This window comes from Lissotriton vulgaris, chromosome 6, assembly GCF_964263255.1.
Source record: "Lissotriton vulgaris chromosome 6, aLisVul1.2, whole genome shotgun sequence".
NCBI lineage: Eukaryota > Metazoa > Chordata > Amphibia > Caudata > Salamandridae > Lissotriton > Lissotriton vulgaris.
In genome coordinates this window covers 30,134,990-30,148,656 of record NC_141694.1, presented here as the reverse complement: position 1 = coordinate 30,148,656, position 13,667 = coordinate 30,134,990, and the positions used below count along the sequence as shown (strand labels likewise).

At 48.0% G+C, this 13,667-nt stretch overlaps 1 protein-coding gene across 1 annotated transcript in view; it reads right to left on the bottom strand.

The window, feature by feature from the left end:
* KIF6 (kinesin family member 6) overlaps positions 1 to 13,667 on the bottom strand; it is a 1,537,786-nt gene that overhangs the window by 1,085,150 nt on the left and 438,969 nt on the right. The window contains exon 7 of the mRNA XM_086925888.1: positions 8,943 to 9,149. Coding sequence (XP_086782014.1) covers positions 8,943 to 9,149 — 207 coding nt within the window. The remainder of the gene's footprint in view (positions 1 to 8,942; positions 9,150 to 13,667) is intronic.

Here is a 13,667-nt window from a genome sequence, read left to right as displayed (position 1 = left end):
CCACCTTATAAGAGATTCCAGAATTGGCAGATTTTATTATTTTTTTTTTTCTTCGTCGACGAGCCAGTCGACGAGATCGCCGTCATAGACTATGCCGTCGTAGACGAGCAGTCATAGATGAGGCCGTCGTAGATGACTCCATAGACGATCCGTCGTAGACAAGGCCGCCGACGCCGTCGTAGACTAGCCTTTGTAGAGGAGGTCATCTTAGACTAGGCCATGGTAGACTAGGCCATGGTAGACTAGGCCATGGTAGACTAGGCCATGGTACCCTAGGCCATGGTAGACAGGCCGTCGATGACTATGCCGTCGTAGACGAGCCATCAAAGATGAGCCTTCGTAGACTAGGCCATGGTAGACTAGGCCATGGTACCCTAGGCCATGGTACCCTAGGCCATGGTAGACAGGCCGTCGATGACTATGCCGTCATAGACGAGCCATCGAAGATGAGCCTTCGTAGATGAGGTCATCATAGACGAGGCCATCGTCGATGCCGTAGACAGGCCGTCGTAGGCGAGCAGTTATAGGCGAGCAGTCATAGGCGAGCATTCATAGACGAGCATTCATAGACACTTTCCTTGTCAGAGACGCTTTCCTTGTCATAGACGCTGTAGTCGTCGTGACGCTCTTGTCATAGACGCTTTCCTTGTCATAGACGCTTTAGTCGTCGACGCTCTCGTCGTCGACACTGCCGTCGCTTTCCTTGTCATAGACGCTATAGTCGTCGTGACGCTCTTGTCATAGACGCTTACCTTGTCATAGACGCTTTAGTCATCGACGCTCTCGTCGTCGACACTGCCGTTGTCGACACTGCCGTCGTCGACGCTGCCGTCGTCGACGCTGCCGTCGTCGACGCTGCCGTCGTCGACGCTGCCGTCGTCGACGCTCTCATCGTCGACGATCACATCGTCGACTCTCTCGTCGTCGACGCTCTCGTCGTCGACACTGCCGTCGACACTGCCGTCAACACTGCCGTCGTCGACGCTCTCGTCGACGCTTTCATCGTCGACGGTCTCGTAGTCGACGCTGCCGTCGTCGACGCTGTCGTCGTCGACGTCCATGCCCATCGTTGACGGTCTCGTCGTCGACGTTCTCGTCGACGCTCACGTCGTCGACGCTGTCGTCGTCTATGTCTACGCTCTCATCGTCGACGAGCCATGGTAGACAAGCCATTGTAGACGAAGAGGCTGTAAAAGGCAATGGCTTTTCCATCGACGATCCTGTTGACAATGTTGGCTTCTTAGTCTTTACCTCAGGGGGTATAGAAGACGCCTTTCTGAATGATCCCATGACCAGAGGAGGTGATTTTGACGGCTCGGAAGTCGTCTTTTTACCTGACTTTTCTCCAAAAGCAAGCCCTTTACTCTCCTTAACCACAGAGTGAGGAGATTTTGAAGGACTGCGCCCGGAAGACCCATGAGCGGTCTTTTTGAGGGCCTTCTCAGGACGTTCCCCTGAGGAGATTCTCTTTCTGAGGTCTCCTAGACGTTGAGGGCAACACCTCATCACAGTAACTGGAGAAAATAAAGAAACCTCCTTCTGGTCTTAACCATATTAAAGTCGCTGCTCACGACGTCTCAAAAAATTATTTGAGAAAGTGTAACATACCTTGCAGTCTTTGGCCTTCAGAGTGAGGAACAGAGCAGAGCAACCTCTTGAAACAAGAAGCTCAGGCTCAAAAACAAAATCCTTTCTTTCTTCTTTAAAGAATGTACTCGAAGATAATCCATAGTAGAAAAGCAAAATTATTGTAATGAAGTGAAATAACACAGAATCTGAGCAGAGCTCAGGGGAGACTCCCTAGCACAACGTGCGGTAGAAAATCTGAGAGACTGAGGCTCCTGTCAGGAAGGTTCTAGAGGGAGGTGATAGCTGATTGGCTGGCTCTAAGAGTTTGGTCCTTTTTACATAAGGACAAGGATAGGCTACTAAGGTGAGGCCTTTAGGCCTATTTTTCTCTATGTATGTCTATTGGACATTACTTTTCTATGTACCGGAGGCTCCCGTCTCGACGACGGGGAATGATTCAGGCATGTGAATCTATGAAAGACACCCCTAATACTGGATAAGTTTACCCCTCCCCTAGGCCTCTCCACACCATCCCTGAGAGGCCCAGGGAGGGGGGCCCCTCTTGTAAGCTCACTTGAAAACAGACACCTTTCGGCAATGGGGTCGGCAGGGGCACAAGAGGTTTGGTGGTGTGTAACACTGGTGCGGGCCCCAAGCTGGTGGGCTGAGTGTGAGTCCCTGGGCAGCTGTCCACGCTGCCCATGCCTAGCACCGGGCCTGCTGCCATCCCATTCTAATCTGACGACTCCACGGAGTAGGCATCCAGTAAAATGCCCTCAAATGGGTCTGCTCCTTCCTCACACAAGAACTCATACCATCAACATGCCCACTACTCCTCTGAAGCACAGGAACCAATCTGTGGCGCCCCACAAGGCTCCTCGCTCAGCCAAATGCTCTTCAAAATCTACATGACTTCACTGGCTAATGTCATACGGGCTCAAAACATAAACATTCTCACATATGCCAATCGCACATAACTGATGCTGTTCCTCTCTGACAAAATAGCCAACACCAGGAACAAGTTCACCACATGCTTGCTGTACGTAGCCATCTGAATGAAATCCAACTGCATCAAATTGAATTCTGACGAGGCCAAAGTGGTGGTCTTCAGGAAAGATGCCTCGCCATGGAATTCCACCTGGCGGCCCACAGAAATTGGATCAACACACACGACTTCGACAGAAGCAAGAAACCTGGGAATCATCATTGACAAACTGAACATGGCCGCCCAAGTCAATGCAGATTTCTCGTACTGCTGCAACACCCTAAGGATGCTGAAGGAAATCTTCATACAACACCAGGAAAACAATCACCTACACTGTCGTCACCAGCAGACTAGAGTATGGGAACACCCTGTACACAGGGATAACCAATCAGCTCACCAGAAGACTGCAGACTGTCCAAAGCGCAGCAGCCAGACTAGTTCTCAACCTTCCACACCAACCCACACCACATTACATCACACCTTAGAGAACTAGACTGACTCCTGATTCACAAACATGCCCATCTAAAACTCCTTACTAACACCTACAAAGCACTTGACAACACAGGCCCTGCCTACCTGGAAAGTTGCATTCATTTCCATCAACCTTCAGACACCTACGCTCTTATGGTCTCTCACTAGCACATTACCCATGCATAATGCACAAAAGCAGAGCAGGGGGCTGTGCCTTCTCATACCTGGCTCCTGGAGCCTGGAATGACCTCCCACAACACATCAGAGTATTCTCTCTTCTTGACTTTTGCAAGAGCCTGAAGACCTGGCTCTTTGAGTAAGCCCTCCAGGTCTGGCCTTACACACTGGCTACATAGTGCCTGGATACCCTCACAGGTGATTAGTGCGCTATAAATACACTGATAACATAACATAAAAATGGGTAAAAGTGAAGCATGCTAAATATAGACGAACTGGCATCACTCAATAGTGACATGATTCAAAGTTCTCGCGGTACATTTTTGCATTTTAAATGCCCGATTAGGAACAAAAGTCATATCCGAAAGTTGCCAGTGGAAGGTAGAAAAATCATCTGGTGACCGCTGTAATATTTAGCAAAAATCGAATTTGGTATAGAACAATGATTTTTGTGAACTATGCGACAATCATGGTGTCTAAAATCTTGGTTATCCTGGCCTCAAGCCTGGACAGTCCATGGGGTGGTTGGGTCGCACCCTTAGCCCTACACTGGCACTAATTAGAATCACCAGGTGTGTTAAATAGACGTGAAGCGGCTGTCAGGAAACAACAAAGGATTATACGGTTTTCCTGATTTCACCTATTGTGGTGGCATCCAATGTCAAGATGACTAAATAATGCATAATGTGTGTCTGCATAAACACTGGTCATCTTCTCTATGGAGGCCATCCAAGATGTCTTAATCGTTGCATTTTACATCTCTGTTGTTTTTCAGTTGTGATATATTTGAGCAAGTTAAAAAAAATCCAAACGGAACATTTTGCAGTCACCAGCATGGCACCTCAAGTCTACAATCAAGTTATTGCCGAGGCAGGATTCAAGCGCCATGGTGGCTCATCTCCTTGGTGGCTGCTCTTGGATATAGACTGGGAGCTCGGACTGCGAGGGGGTACGTGCTGGTGTACAAAGAAGAGTAACTTAGGGCCTTATTTAGAAACCGGCGCATGGGTTACTCCGTCACAACAATGGTGGATATCCCGTCCGCCAAATATAAATCTCATTTTATCCTGTGGGCAGTAGGGTGACCAACTGGCATTGGTGCAAATTCAGGATGGTGAGTGTAAAAATTCAGGACACAAATTCAGGACAGGAGGTCAAAATTCAGGACAAAACTTCAGGACAATTGGATAATACAGACACATCAGAGGTCGCGCAATAGTATATAAGTAAGCCCAGCCATATCCAAACATATTCAACCATGTGCAAACCTTTCTATCATGTATCCTTCCATCTATCATTTCACTCATCCATCCTTTCACTCATCCATCCATTATCCATTCATCCACCCTTTCACCCTATCCATCTGTACGGTCATCCATCCACTCTTCTACCCATCCATCCATTCATTCACTCACTCATCCACCCAGCCATTTACCCTTTCATCCATCCAGCCATCCTTTCACTTACTCATCCATCCACCCAGTCACTCATCCTTCCACCCATCCACCCTTTCAGTCATCCATCCATATTCCCTTTCTCTCTCCATCGACCCTTTCACTTAGCAATACTTCCTTCCTTCCATCCACCCACCCATCCATACACTCATCCACTCATGAATCCATCCATTGACCCTATCACTCATCCATCCTTTCTCTCATCCATTTATCCTTTCACTCCTTCACTCACCTATTCATCCTTTTGTCCATCTACCCTCCCTTTCATTCACTCATCCATTCTTACATCCACAATTTCACTCATCTGTCCATTCATTCACCCTTGCACTTACCAATTCATCAACCCATCCATCATTTCACTCATCCATCCACCCACTCATTAACTCATCATCCACCTTTTCACTCATCCATCTTTTCACTTATCCATCCACCCTTTTACCCATCCAGCTACCCTTCCACCCATACATCCAGCTATTTACCTTTTCTCTCTTCCATCCTTCCACTCACTTATCAATCCATCCGTCCTCTCGCATTATCCATCTATTCAATATTTCATTCATCCATTCACCCTTTCACTAATTCATCCAGCCATCCACCCATCCCTTCACTTACTCACTCGCCCACCTTTTCATATTAATTTTGGCTGAGCCTTTTTGAGAAGAGGCCCATCAAGAACTTCACCCTCGCTTCAGCAGCCATTCCAGGACTGGGACAGAAGCCACCCAGGGCAGAGACAGGATCCGCCACAGGGAGGACAGGAGCCATCACAGGTGGGGGGGACAGGATCCACCACATGGGGGGCCAGGAGGAATCACTGAGGGGGGCAGGAGCCAGGGGGAACAGGATCCTCCAGGGTGGGCACAGGGGTGGGCATGCAGTATTCTAGTATCACCGTGGTCTGTTCCAGGGTGGGGTAGGGCTCCTCACCCCCTCCTGGGCAAGACAACGAGAAGACAGGCTCCCTGTCCAAAATGTTAGTTTTGCCAACCCCACTGTGATATACAGTACTTAAAGGAGATACTCCAAGTGAACTGATTTAAGTGATTGTCCTCCATACTTTGTTAATCAGTTTGGGTGTGATTGTGCCATTTCTTTATTTTATTACAATATAGACTGAATGTTTGAAGAATCAAGGTTTGTTTACTATTTAGTGAGAGTAATTAAGCTCTGTGAAGAGAACCACGTGCTGCCTTGGTGTAATCAGTTCTAGGATGTTTGGGGCCCTGGGCAGACAAGGAATGTGTGAAGCCCCTCTAAATTGCAGAGACATTATGCATTCAGGGCTGTTTGCATCTGAATAGATGCCTCTGCTCCTGAAGCTGCAGCCCCTCCATCTCAGTCACCTTCAAGCACCTCTTAACAGCTCATCAAGGGCTGGAGGTGTGAGGGTTGCCATCCCGATGTGCCTCTCCAATGCTGCTGGGTATCTGAGCTTTGATACTGCCTCAGAGTCTGTTACACCCGACCTCAAAAGCATCGGAGTGAAGAAGAGAGGTGGGTGGAAGCTGTGCCGGCTTTAGGGTGGTGCGACCGGTGCCCGGTTAAAGTTAAGGACAAATGGCGTCCATTAAAGAATCCTTCACAGACAACGGACAGACGGCCGAAATTACGGACTGTCCGTGAAATTTACGGATGGTTGATCACCCTAGTGGGCAGTGCTTAACTTGAGCAGGTGGTTTCTGGTGCTCGGCACTGGCACTTATTTGACAATACCTGTACTTCTGACAGCTGCCATATGGTGGTGCTGTTTGCGTGATTTAGATATCGGTGCATGGGTTACTCTGTCACAAAGTTGATGGTTATCCCGTCCACCGAAATATAAAACCAATATTGTCCTACGGGATTTATATATCGGCAGACAGGATATGCGTCACTGTTGTGACGGAGTAACCCTTCCGGCAAAATCTAAATCAGGCCCTTGATCTTTAAGTATCCACGGCAGGTGCCCCTAGAATGCTTACACGTGTTACACAGGATCTTGAACTCAAGTCTTAGTAGCACCTTCATGGCATGGTCCCAGGTGCCCCTAGAATGTTTACACGTGTTAAACAGGATCTTGAACTCAAGTCTTAGTAGCACCTTCATGGCATGGTCCCAGGTGCCCCTAGAATGTTTACACGTGTTAAACAGGATCTTGAACTCAAGTCTTAGTAGCACCTTCATGGCATGGTCCCAGGTGCCCCTAGAATGTTAACACGTGTTAAACAGGATCTTGAACTCAAGTCTTAGTAGCACCTTCATGGCATGGTCCCAGGTGCCCCTAGAATGTTTACACGTGTTAAACAGGATCTTGAACTCAAGTCTTAGTAGCACCTTCATGGCATGGTCCCAGGTGCCCCTAGAATGTTTACACGTGTTAAACAGGATCTTGAACTCAAGTCTTAGTAGCACCTTCATGGCATGGTCCCGGGTGCCCCTAGAATGTTTACACGTGTTACACAGGATCTTGAACTCAAGTCTTAGTAACACCTCCATGGCATGGTCCCAGGTGCCTCTAGAATGTTTACACGTGTTACACAGGATCTTGAACTCAAGTCTTAGTAGCACCTTCATGGCATGGTCCCAGGTGCCCCTAGAATGTTTACACGTGTTACACAGGATCTTGAACTCAAGTCTTAGTAGCACCTTCATGGCATGGTCCCAGGTGCCCCTAGAATGTTTACACGTGTTAAACAGGATCTTGAACTCAAGTCTTAGTAGCACCTTCATGGCATGGTCCCAGGTGCCCCTAGAATGTTTACACGTGTTACACAGGATCTTGAACTCAAGTCTTAGTAACACCTCCATGGCATGGTCCCAGGTGCCTCTAGAATGTTTACACGTGTTACACAGGATCTTGAACTCAAGTCTTAGTAGCACCTTCATGGCATGGTCCCAGGTGCCCCTAGAATGTTTACACGTGTTACACAGGATCTTGAACTCAAGTCTTAGTAACACCTCCATGGCATGGTCCCAGGTGCCCCTAGAATGTTTACACATGTTACACAGGATCTTGAACTCAAGTCTTAGTAGCACCTTCATTGCATGGTCCCAGGTGCCCCTAGAATGTTTACACGTGTTACACAGGATCTTGAACTCAAGTCTTAGTAGTACCTCCATGGCATGGTCCCAGGTGCACAGCACAGTGTTGCGGCTGGGCCTGGTCAATGGGACACCAACGTACACAATGCAACACTACAGTCAGTGCAAGACAAATGTTCCGGTTCATTTGATAAAGGGACACTTTAGCAAAAGTGGGAGCACCTTTAAAGCATCATGAACATCAGCTTTCTGTTTCCAATGACTGTTTAAAAAACTGACCCCCGAAATTCATGTCCCTCTAAGGGTTCTTGATCTTGTAGGAGGAAAGGTGGTCACCTCAGTGCTTTCCTTATCTGGCAGACATTGGATTTCGGAACAACTTTTGGGGAGTCCCTGATTTTGCCACGATCAGGATTTCCATTTCTAGCACTTTAAACACAGGAAGCTCTACTCCATCCAGAAGAGGTGTGTCGGATGGTTCAGATTGCTTTTGGGTGTTACAGTACCCCACAGTCACATCCATCCAGAAGAGGTGTGTCGGATGGTTCAGATTGCTTTTGGGTGTTACAGTACCCCACAGTCACATGTTTAAGTGTAAAAAAGGCTGATACAGATTCATTGTTCTGAGAAAGGTACAATTAGAGCAAAATGGAAGTAAAATGTATTGCATTAATTAGGTGTTTGTAGGTAGTTGTTATAGCCCATACCTTTACACCATGCGCATCAGAAAGCTTTGATGAGAACAATTTTATAAGCAGGAACATTTGAAACATGAAGAGCGGTTCACATGCCCGTATGATATGTGTATAAGTGCTTTCCAGTTTCGCTTGCTTTACGAAACCCAGATGTGGTGGTTGGGCCAGAGGGAGGGGTGGGCTGGATTAACCAACACTGCCAGCTTTAACACATAGGGATTGAACATGTTAAAATATGTTACACATAGTTTCTAACATAGTTTGCTCAGAATCACATGCTTTTTAGCCAAGTGCCAGGATTCTAAACTGGGGCTGCTGGTTCCAGTGCTTACCAGCCCCTGGACCAAATGCCCCCATTAGGATACATTCGTAAATCTCAACAGCTCAATAAAGGGGGACACACGTGTGTGGTTCGTCTCCAAATAATTCTCAGATATGTTTCAGACACAAGTCTATGTGTTGTACTATCTGGGGCAAATGCCTAGTCAACGCCTGGTTTGCTGATTGAGAGAATTGAACAGGAGTCAACAGGCAACAATGGTGATGGACACACAGCCGTGCCAGTCATACCTGCTCCAGGTAGTGCAGTGACAAGTTGATGTATTTGGCCTCTGTCAGGAGCTGGCCACCCACGCCAGTCTTGGCCACCCTCTCCGAGCCGGCCAGGTCCACCAGGTGCAGCTTGGAGCGCCTGACAGTCGCCGATCCGGGCTCCTTGCTCGAGATGTGGATGGTGAAGATGCAGTGAGAGCGGGTTGAGGCCTGGTTCATTGGCGTCTAGGTGATAAGGGAGAAAAACAGGGATTCAATGTTTTCATTCTCCCTTAGCGGCATAGTTACTTTGGATGCTTTCTCTTGCGAATGCACTACTTTTTAAAATGATAAACCCAGCGACAAACCTGAAAGTACAAACAAAATGTACAACAAAAACAAACACACCAACTTTAATGGAATGCAATAGGTCTGTAGATCTGTGGAGATATTTCTAGTTGTCCCTGCTTGTGGAGGACAGTCATCATAATGATCGTAGACAGCGCTACTCACTGCTAGTTTACTGCAATAGATAACATTATTCACTGCTAGTGTCCTGTATTAGAACACCGGAATGTTGAGCGCTCCATTGAGGGCAATGGAGTGCTCCGGGCTTCTAATGGCTGGTAGAAGTCCGGCATATCAGCATTCCAATGTTTGTTCACGGCATCAGCTGTGAACAAACGCCTCATGGAGCCCGAGGGGATTTCAACCCCCTCAGGCTCGGCGAGTCCTGTGTTTTACAAATTAGAACATCTGGCCTCTAGGGGAAAAATGTTCGAAAAGCTTTAGAGCCTTCCTTAGTGGGCTCTACCGGCCATTTGAGTACTTCTCTCTTGTAAAGGCTGGTAGAGACTGGTACAGCTGGCTCTAAGGCTAGAATAGACAATGGTACTTTCCCGGAATAGACATTGTTTGCTGCTAGTTTCCTGTAGTAGACAACACTACACACTGCTAGTTTCCTATAACAGACAACACTAGACACTGCTAGTTTCCTGTAGTAGACAACATGAAGTTTTGTAATTCTCGAGTCTGACTCCATTTTGTTCTGTGCCACCATTTTGTGTTGCCCTCACGTAGGCCTGTGAAGGTTGCCTGGCGAACAAAGTGACCTGGCCTTCTTAGTTCATGTATACATTAACTAGGTTTCTTTTTGACTCTGAAATGAACTGTAAGAAATTGACCTCTTCACCTGAAACTGGCCTCGCCAAGCCAATTTCCCTGATCGATCTTTGTCTGAGATTGCCAATCAATGTTCAGGACATTGTTAACTTTTAGTTTCCTTGCACATGCCTTATCTTGTTCAGCATATGTTACTGTTTCATTTTTATGTTTCATTCATGGGTTGTGCTTTCAATTATAGGTTTGTCCGGCTTGTGGAGATTGAATTTGGGACATTCCTAATAATTAACTTTTGGGTTGGGATACTGTAAATTGAGTTTTTGTTATGTGATACTTTGTTTGAAAATGTACCTTATTGGCTAGAATTTTGTGCAGTGGATGTACATTTATAATGTGAATATTGGGTATAAAAGGAGACGTCTCGCCTTAGTAAAATGAGCAGTCTCCTGAGAATTTGCACTGTGATCTATTTCTAGGATCACTGTTACTAGCTGCAGCTAATAAACTTGGTCTCTAATGCCATCCAGAAGTATCCCGTGTCTCTGTATACCAAGACAGGTGAACTCGAAGATCTTAGGCGTGCCCCTGATGCCGCTGGGTTAAACCCCGGTTCTTCAACTGGCGCCCAACGTGGGGTGACTTCAGCGGTACTGGTCTAAGCCCGAAGATTGTGAGGAGCCCCGTGAGGAAATTCTGGAGGACGGCCGCCACTTCATCGACCCCTGCATGTCGACATGGACCGAAGGTTTTTTTCTGTGAGGCTTCCCCTTTCCGACGGCTGCGAAGGACTGCTGCGTGACAGACATTTTAATTAAGTATAAGTGGGTCGCTCCCACAACTTTGTTTTGTTTCTTGGTTTTGATTCGGCCATTGCAATAGTCGAAGTCGAGGTGTTCGTATATTTGAGAGTGTATCATTTTTGATAACCCCTTGAAGTTTGAAGCAAGACTAGTGAGCTAAAAGATGCCTGGTTTTAGCAAATTTAGGAAATGGTTTTGTTGTAGTTGTAATAGGGATTCCCGATTGGAGGACTCGTGTCCAATACCTCCGGTTGGAACTCCAACTTATGAGCTCTATTCAAAGCATAGTGTAGGTCCCATTACCTTTAATGAAGTATGGGCCCGTTATACAAGGACAGAAGGTGTTTTACGATGGTCCAACATGGTAGTTTTGAATCAGATGTTTTAGATAACCTAGAAGTTGCGCTATTTAAGAAGAAAGCCCGGCTGGCGATGTTTGACTCTTTCCGCCTTTGGCGTAAGGAAGCCAAACAGCGAGAAATTAAGCAAGCTAAGAGAGATAGGAAGGAAAGGAATATATCGGTAATGCAAGCTGCTAGGCAGTATAAGGAAGATGAAGAGGATCGTGCGATTGAAGTGTCAGATAGACAACATTGCATGGCCATTGACAAATGTTACCCGGCTTTGCCACCCCCCCCCCTTTCAAATGTGACTGAAGTCCCTGAAAAGGATCCTTTGATGTCACATTTACTGAGATTACCACCCCCTTATGTGCAGGGTGCTATTGCACCTCCGTTACCTCCAGTTGTTGCACCCCTTGTTGTCGTTCATCCCCCTGTTGTTGTTCAGCCACCCGTTGCTTCACAGGTGGTTCTTCCTCCCCCGGCGCAGCCCCCTCCAGGGCCACCAGCCTTGCCACCAGCCTCGCCTCAAACTCCTTTGCCTTACACTCCTTTATCTTCGACTTCTCTTATTTCTGTCCCTACGTCTCTGTCGCCTCAAAACACTTTGTCTCCTGTGCTCATGTCAACTTCTTCTCCTTCTGCTCGGCAACGAATGACTGAGACTGTCACTAATCTTTTGTCTCCTTTCTTTGGGTCACTGAATATGACCCCTGTTTCTGAACGTAAGCAAAGACGTAGTCAGCTCCCTGACCGTCCTGACTCCGTCAGAAGCGGTCGCTCCCCCAGCTCCCTGCCTCCAGCAAGTGGTATCGTAGCGCTATCTGTGAAATTGACCATTTGCTAATATCATTTGAAGTATTGCGCTCGCACTGCATTGTTAATTATCATTTGAAGAGTAGCGCTTGCACTGCATTGTTAATTATCTTTTGAAGAGTTGCGCTCGCACTGCATTGCTAATGATATTTTGAGTTGTGCTCGCACTGCATTGGTAATATTGTTTTGGGAGTTGCGCTCGCACTACATTTAGTGTCTTGGGCTGATCTTGCCGCGTTCGCCTCACTCTGAGTAGCGCGATTTCCTGCTCAGCCCACATCATGCCAATCAAAGTGCGCTGCTGCATACTGTAGCGCCTGGGCTTATCTGTGCCTGTGCCTCTGCCCACCCCAACCTTGTCCTGGTTAGTTTGTTTTGCGGCCATCTTGTTTGTTTGTGCCTTGCCTTCCAGCCCGCCCCTCCACCCAGATCCCGCCTCCCAGCTGACCCTCCCTCGCCCCTCCCCTCCCACTATCCACATATGACAGATGCCTCTGCGCGCAGCGTCCACGCGCAGCGGACGCGCCCCATGCGCGCCGAAGGTGCGCCAAAGGTAAGCCCGTCTACGCCCGTCCGCGCCTGGACCGCGCCCAGCGCCAGACCCCCTGGTCCCCGCCGTATCCAGCCTACTCGATTCACGTATGCTGCCGCAACTCTCCTCGCCCTTAACCCCGGACACACACCACAATGCTACGAGGCCGCCCTGGGACTTACCCACGGTCCCTTCGCCTACCACTCCTGCAATTTTACAAGCGATAAGACCCATACCACATCCACTAACCCCAAACACAGCTCTGACGCAAACAACCTGAAGTGCATCCTGCTGAACACCCGCTCGGTCCACAGACACGCCACTGAACTCTGGGATCTACTCGACACTGCATCACCGGACGTCGCCTTCCTTACTGAAACCTGGATGAACGCATCATCAACACCCGACATCGCCATTGCCATCCCTGACAATTACAAGATCATCCGGAAAGACCGCACCGTCCAAACAGGAGGAGGCATCGCCATCGTCCATAAGACCACCATCAAAATCACGACCAGCTCCGACGACAACCTCACAACTGCCGAACACCTCCACTTCCAGATCCACAACGACCCTAGGACCACACTCAGAGGCACCCTCCTCTACAGGCCTCCAGGAACCCGCAAACAATTCAGCGAAGACATCACTGACTTCATCAGCCCACATGCCCTCGCCTCCGAGAACTACATTCTACTAGGAGACCTCAAATTCCACCTGGAAAAGAAAAACGACAGCAACACCACCACCCTTCTTGACAACCTGGCCAATCTCGGCCTCAAACAACTTGTTGACACCCCCACTCATGTAGCCGGACATACGCTCGACCCAATCTTCACCTCCAGCAAACACATCTCCTTCGATCACACCACAGCTCTCCATTGGACGGACCACTGTTGTGTTCACTTCAGCTACAAAACCACCTCGACCCACAACCCCCCACAACCTATCCCCCGGAGAAAATGGAACAAAATCACCACCGACCAACTCCTCACATCGCTCAACCAGAACACACCCGCCCTCTCATCTGACCCAAACCAAGCTGCCATCAATTTCAAACAATGGATCACTCACAGCTCTGACGAATTAGCACCCTTGAAAAACCATCACACCAAACAAGTCAACAAAAAAGCCCCCTGGTTCAACGATGACCTTA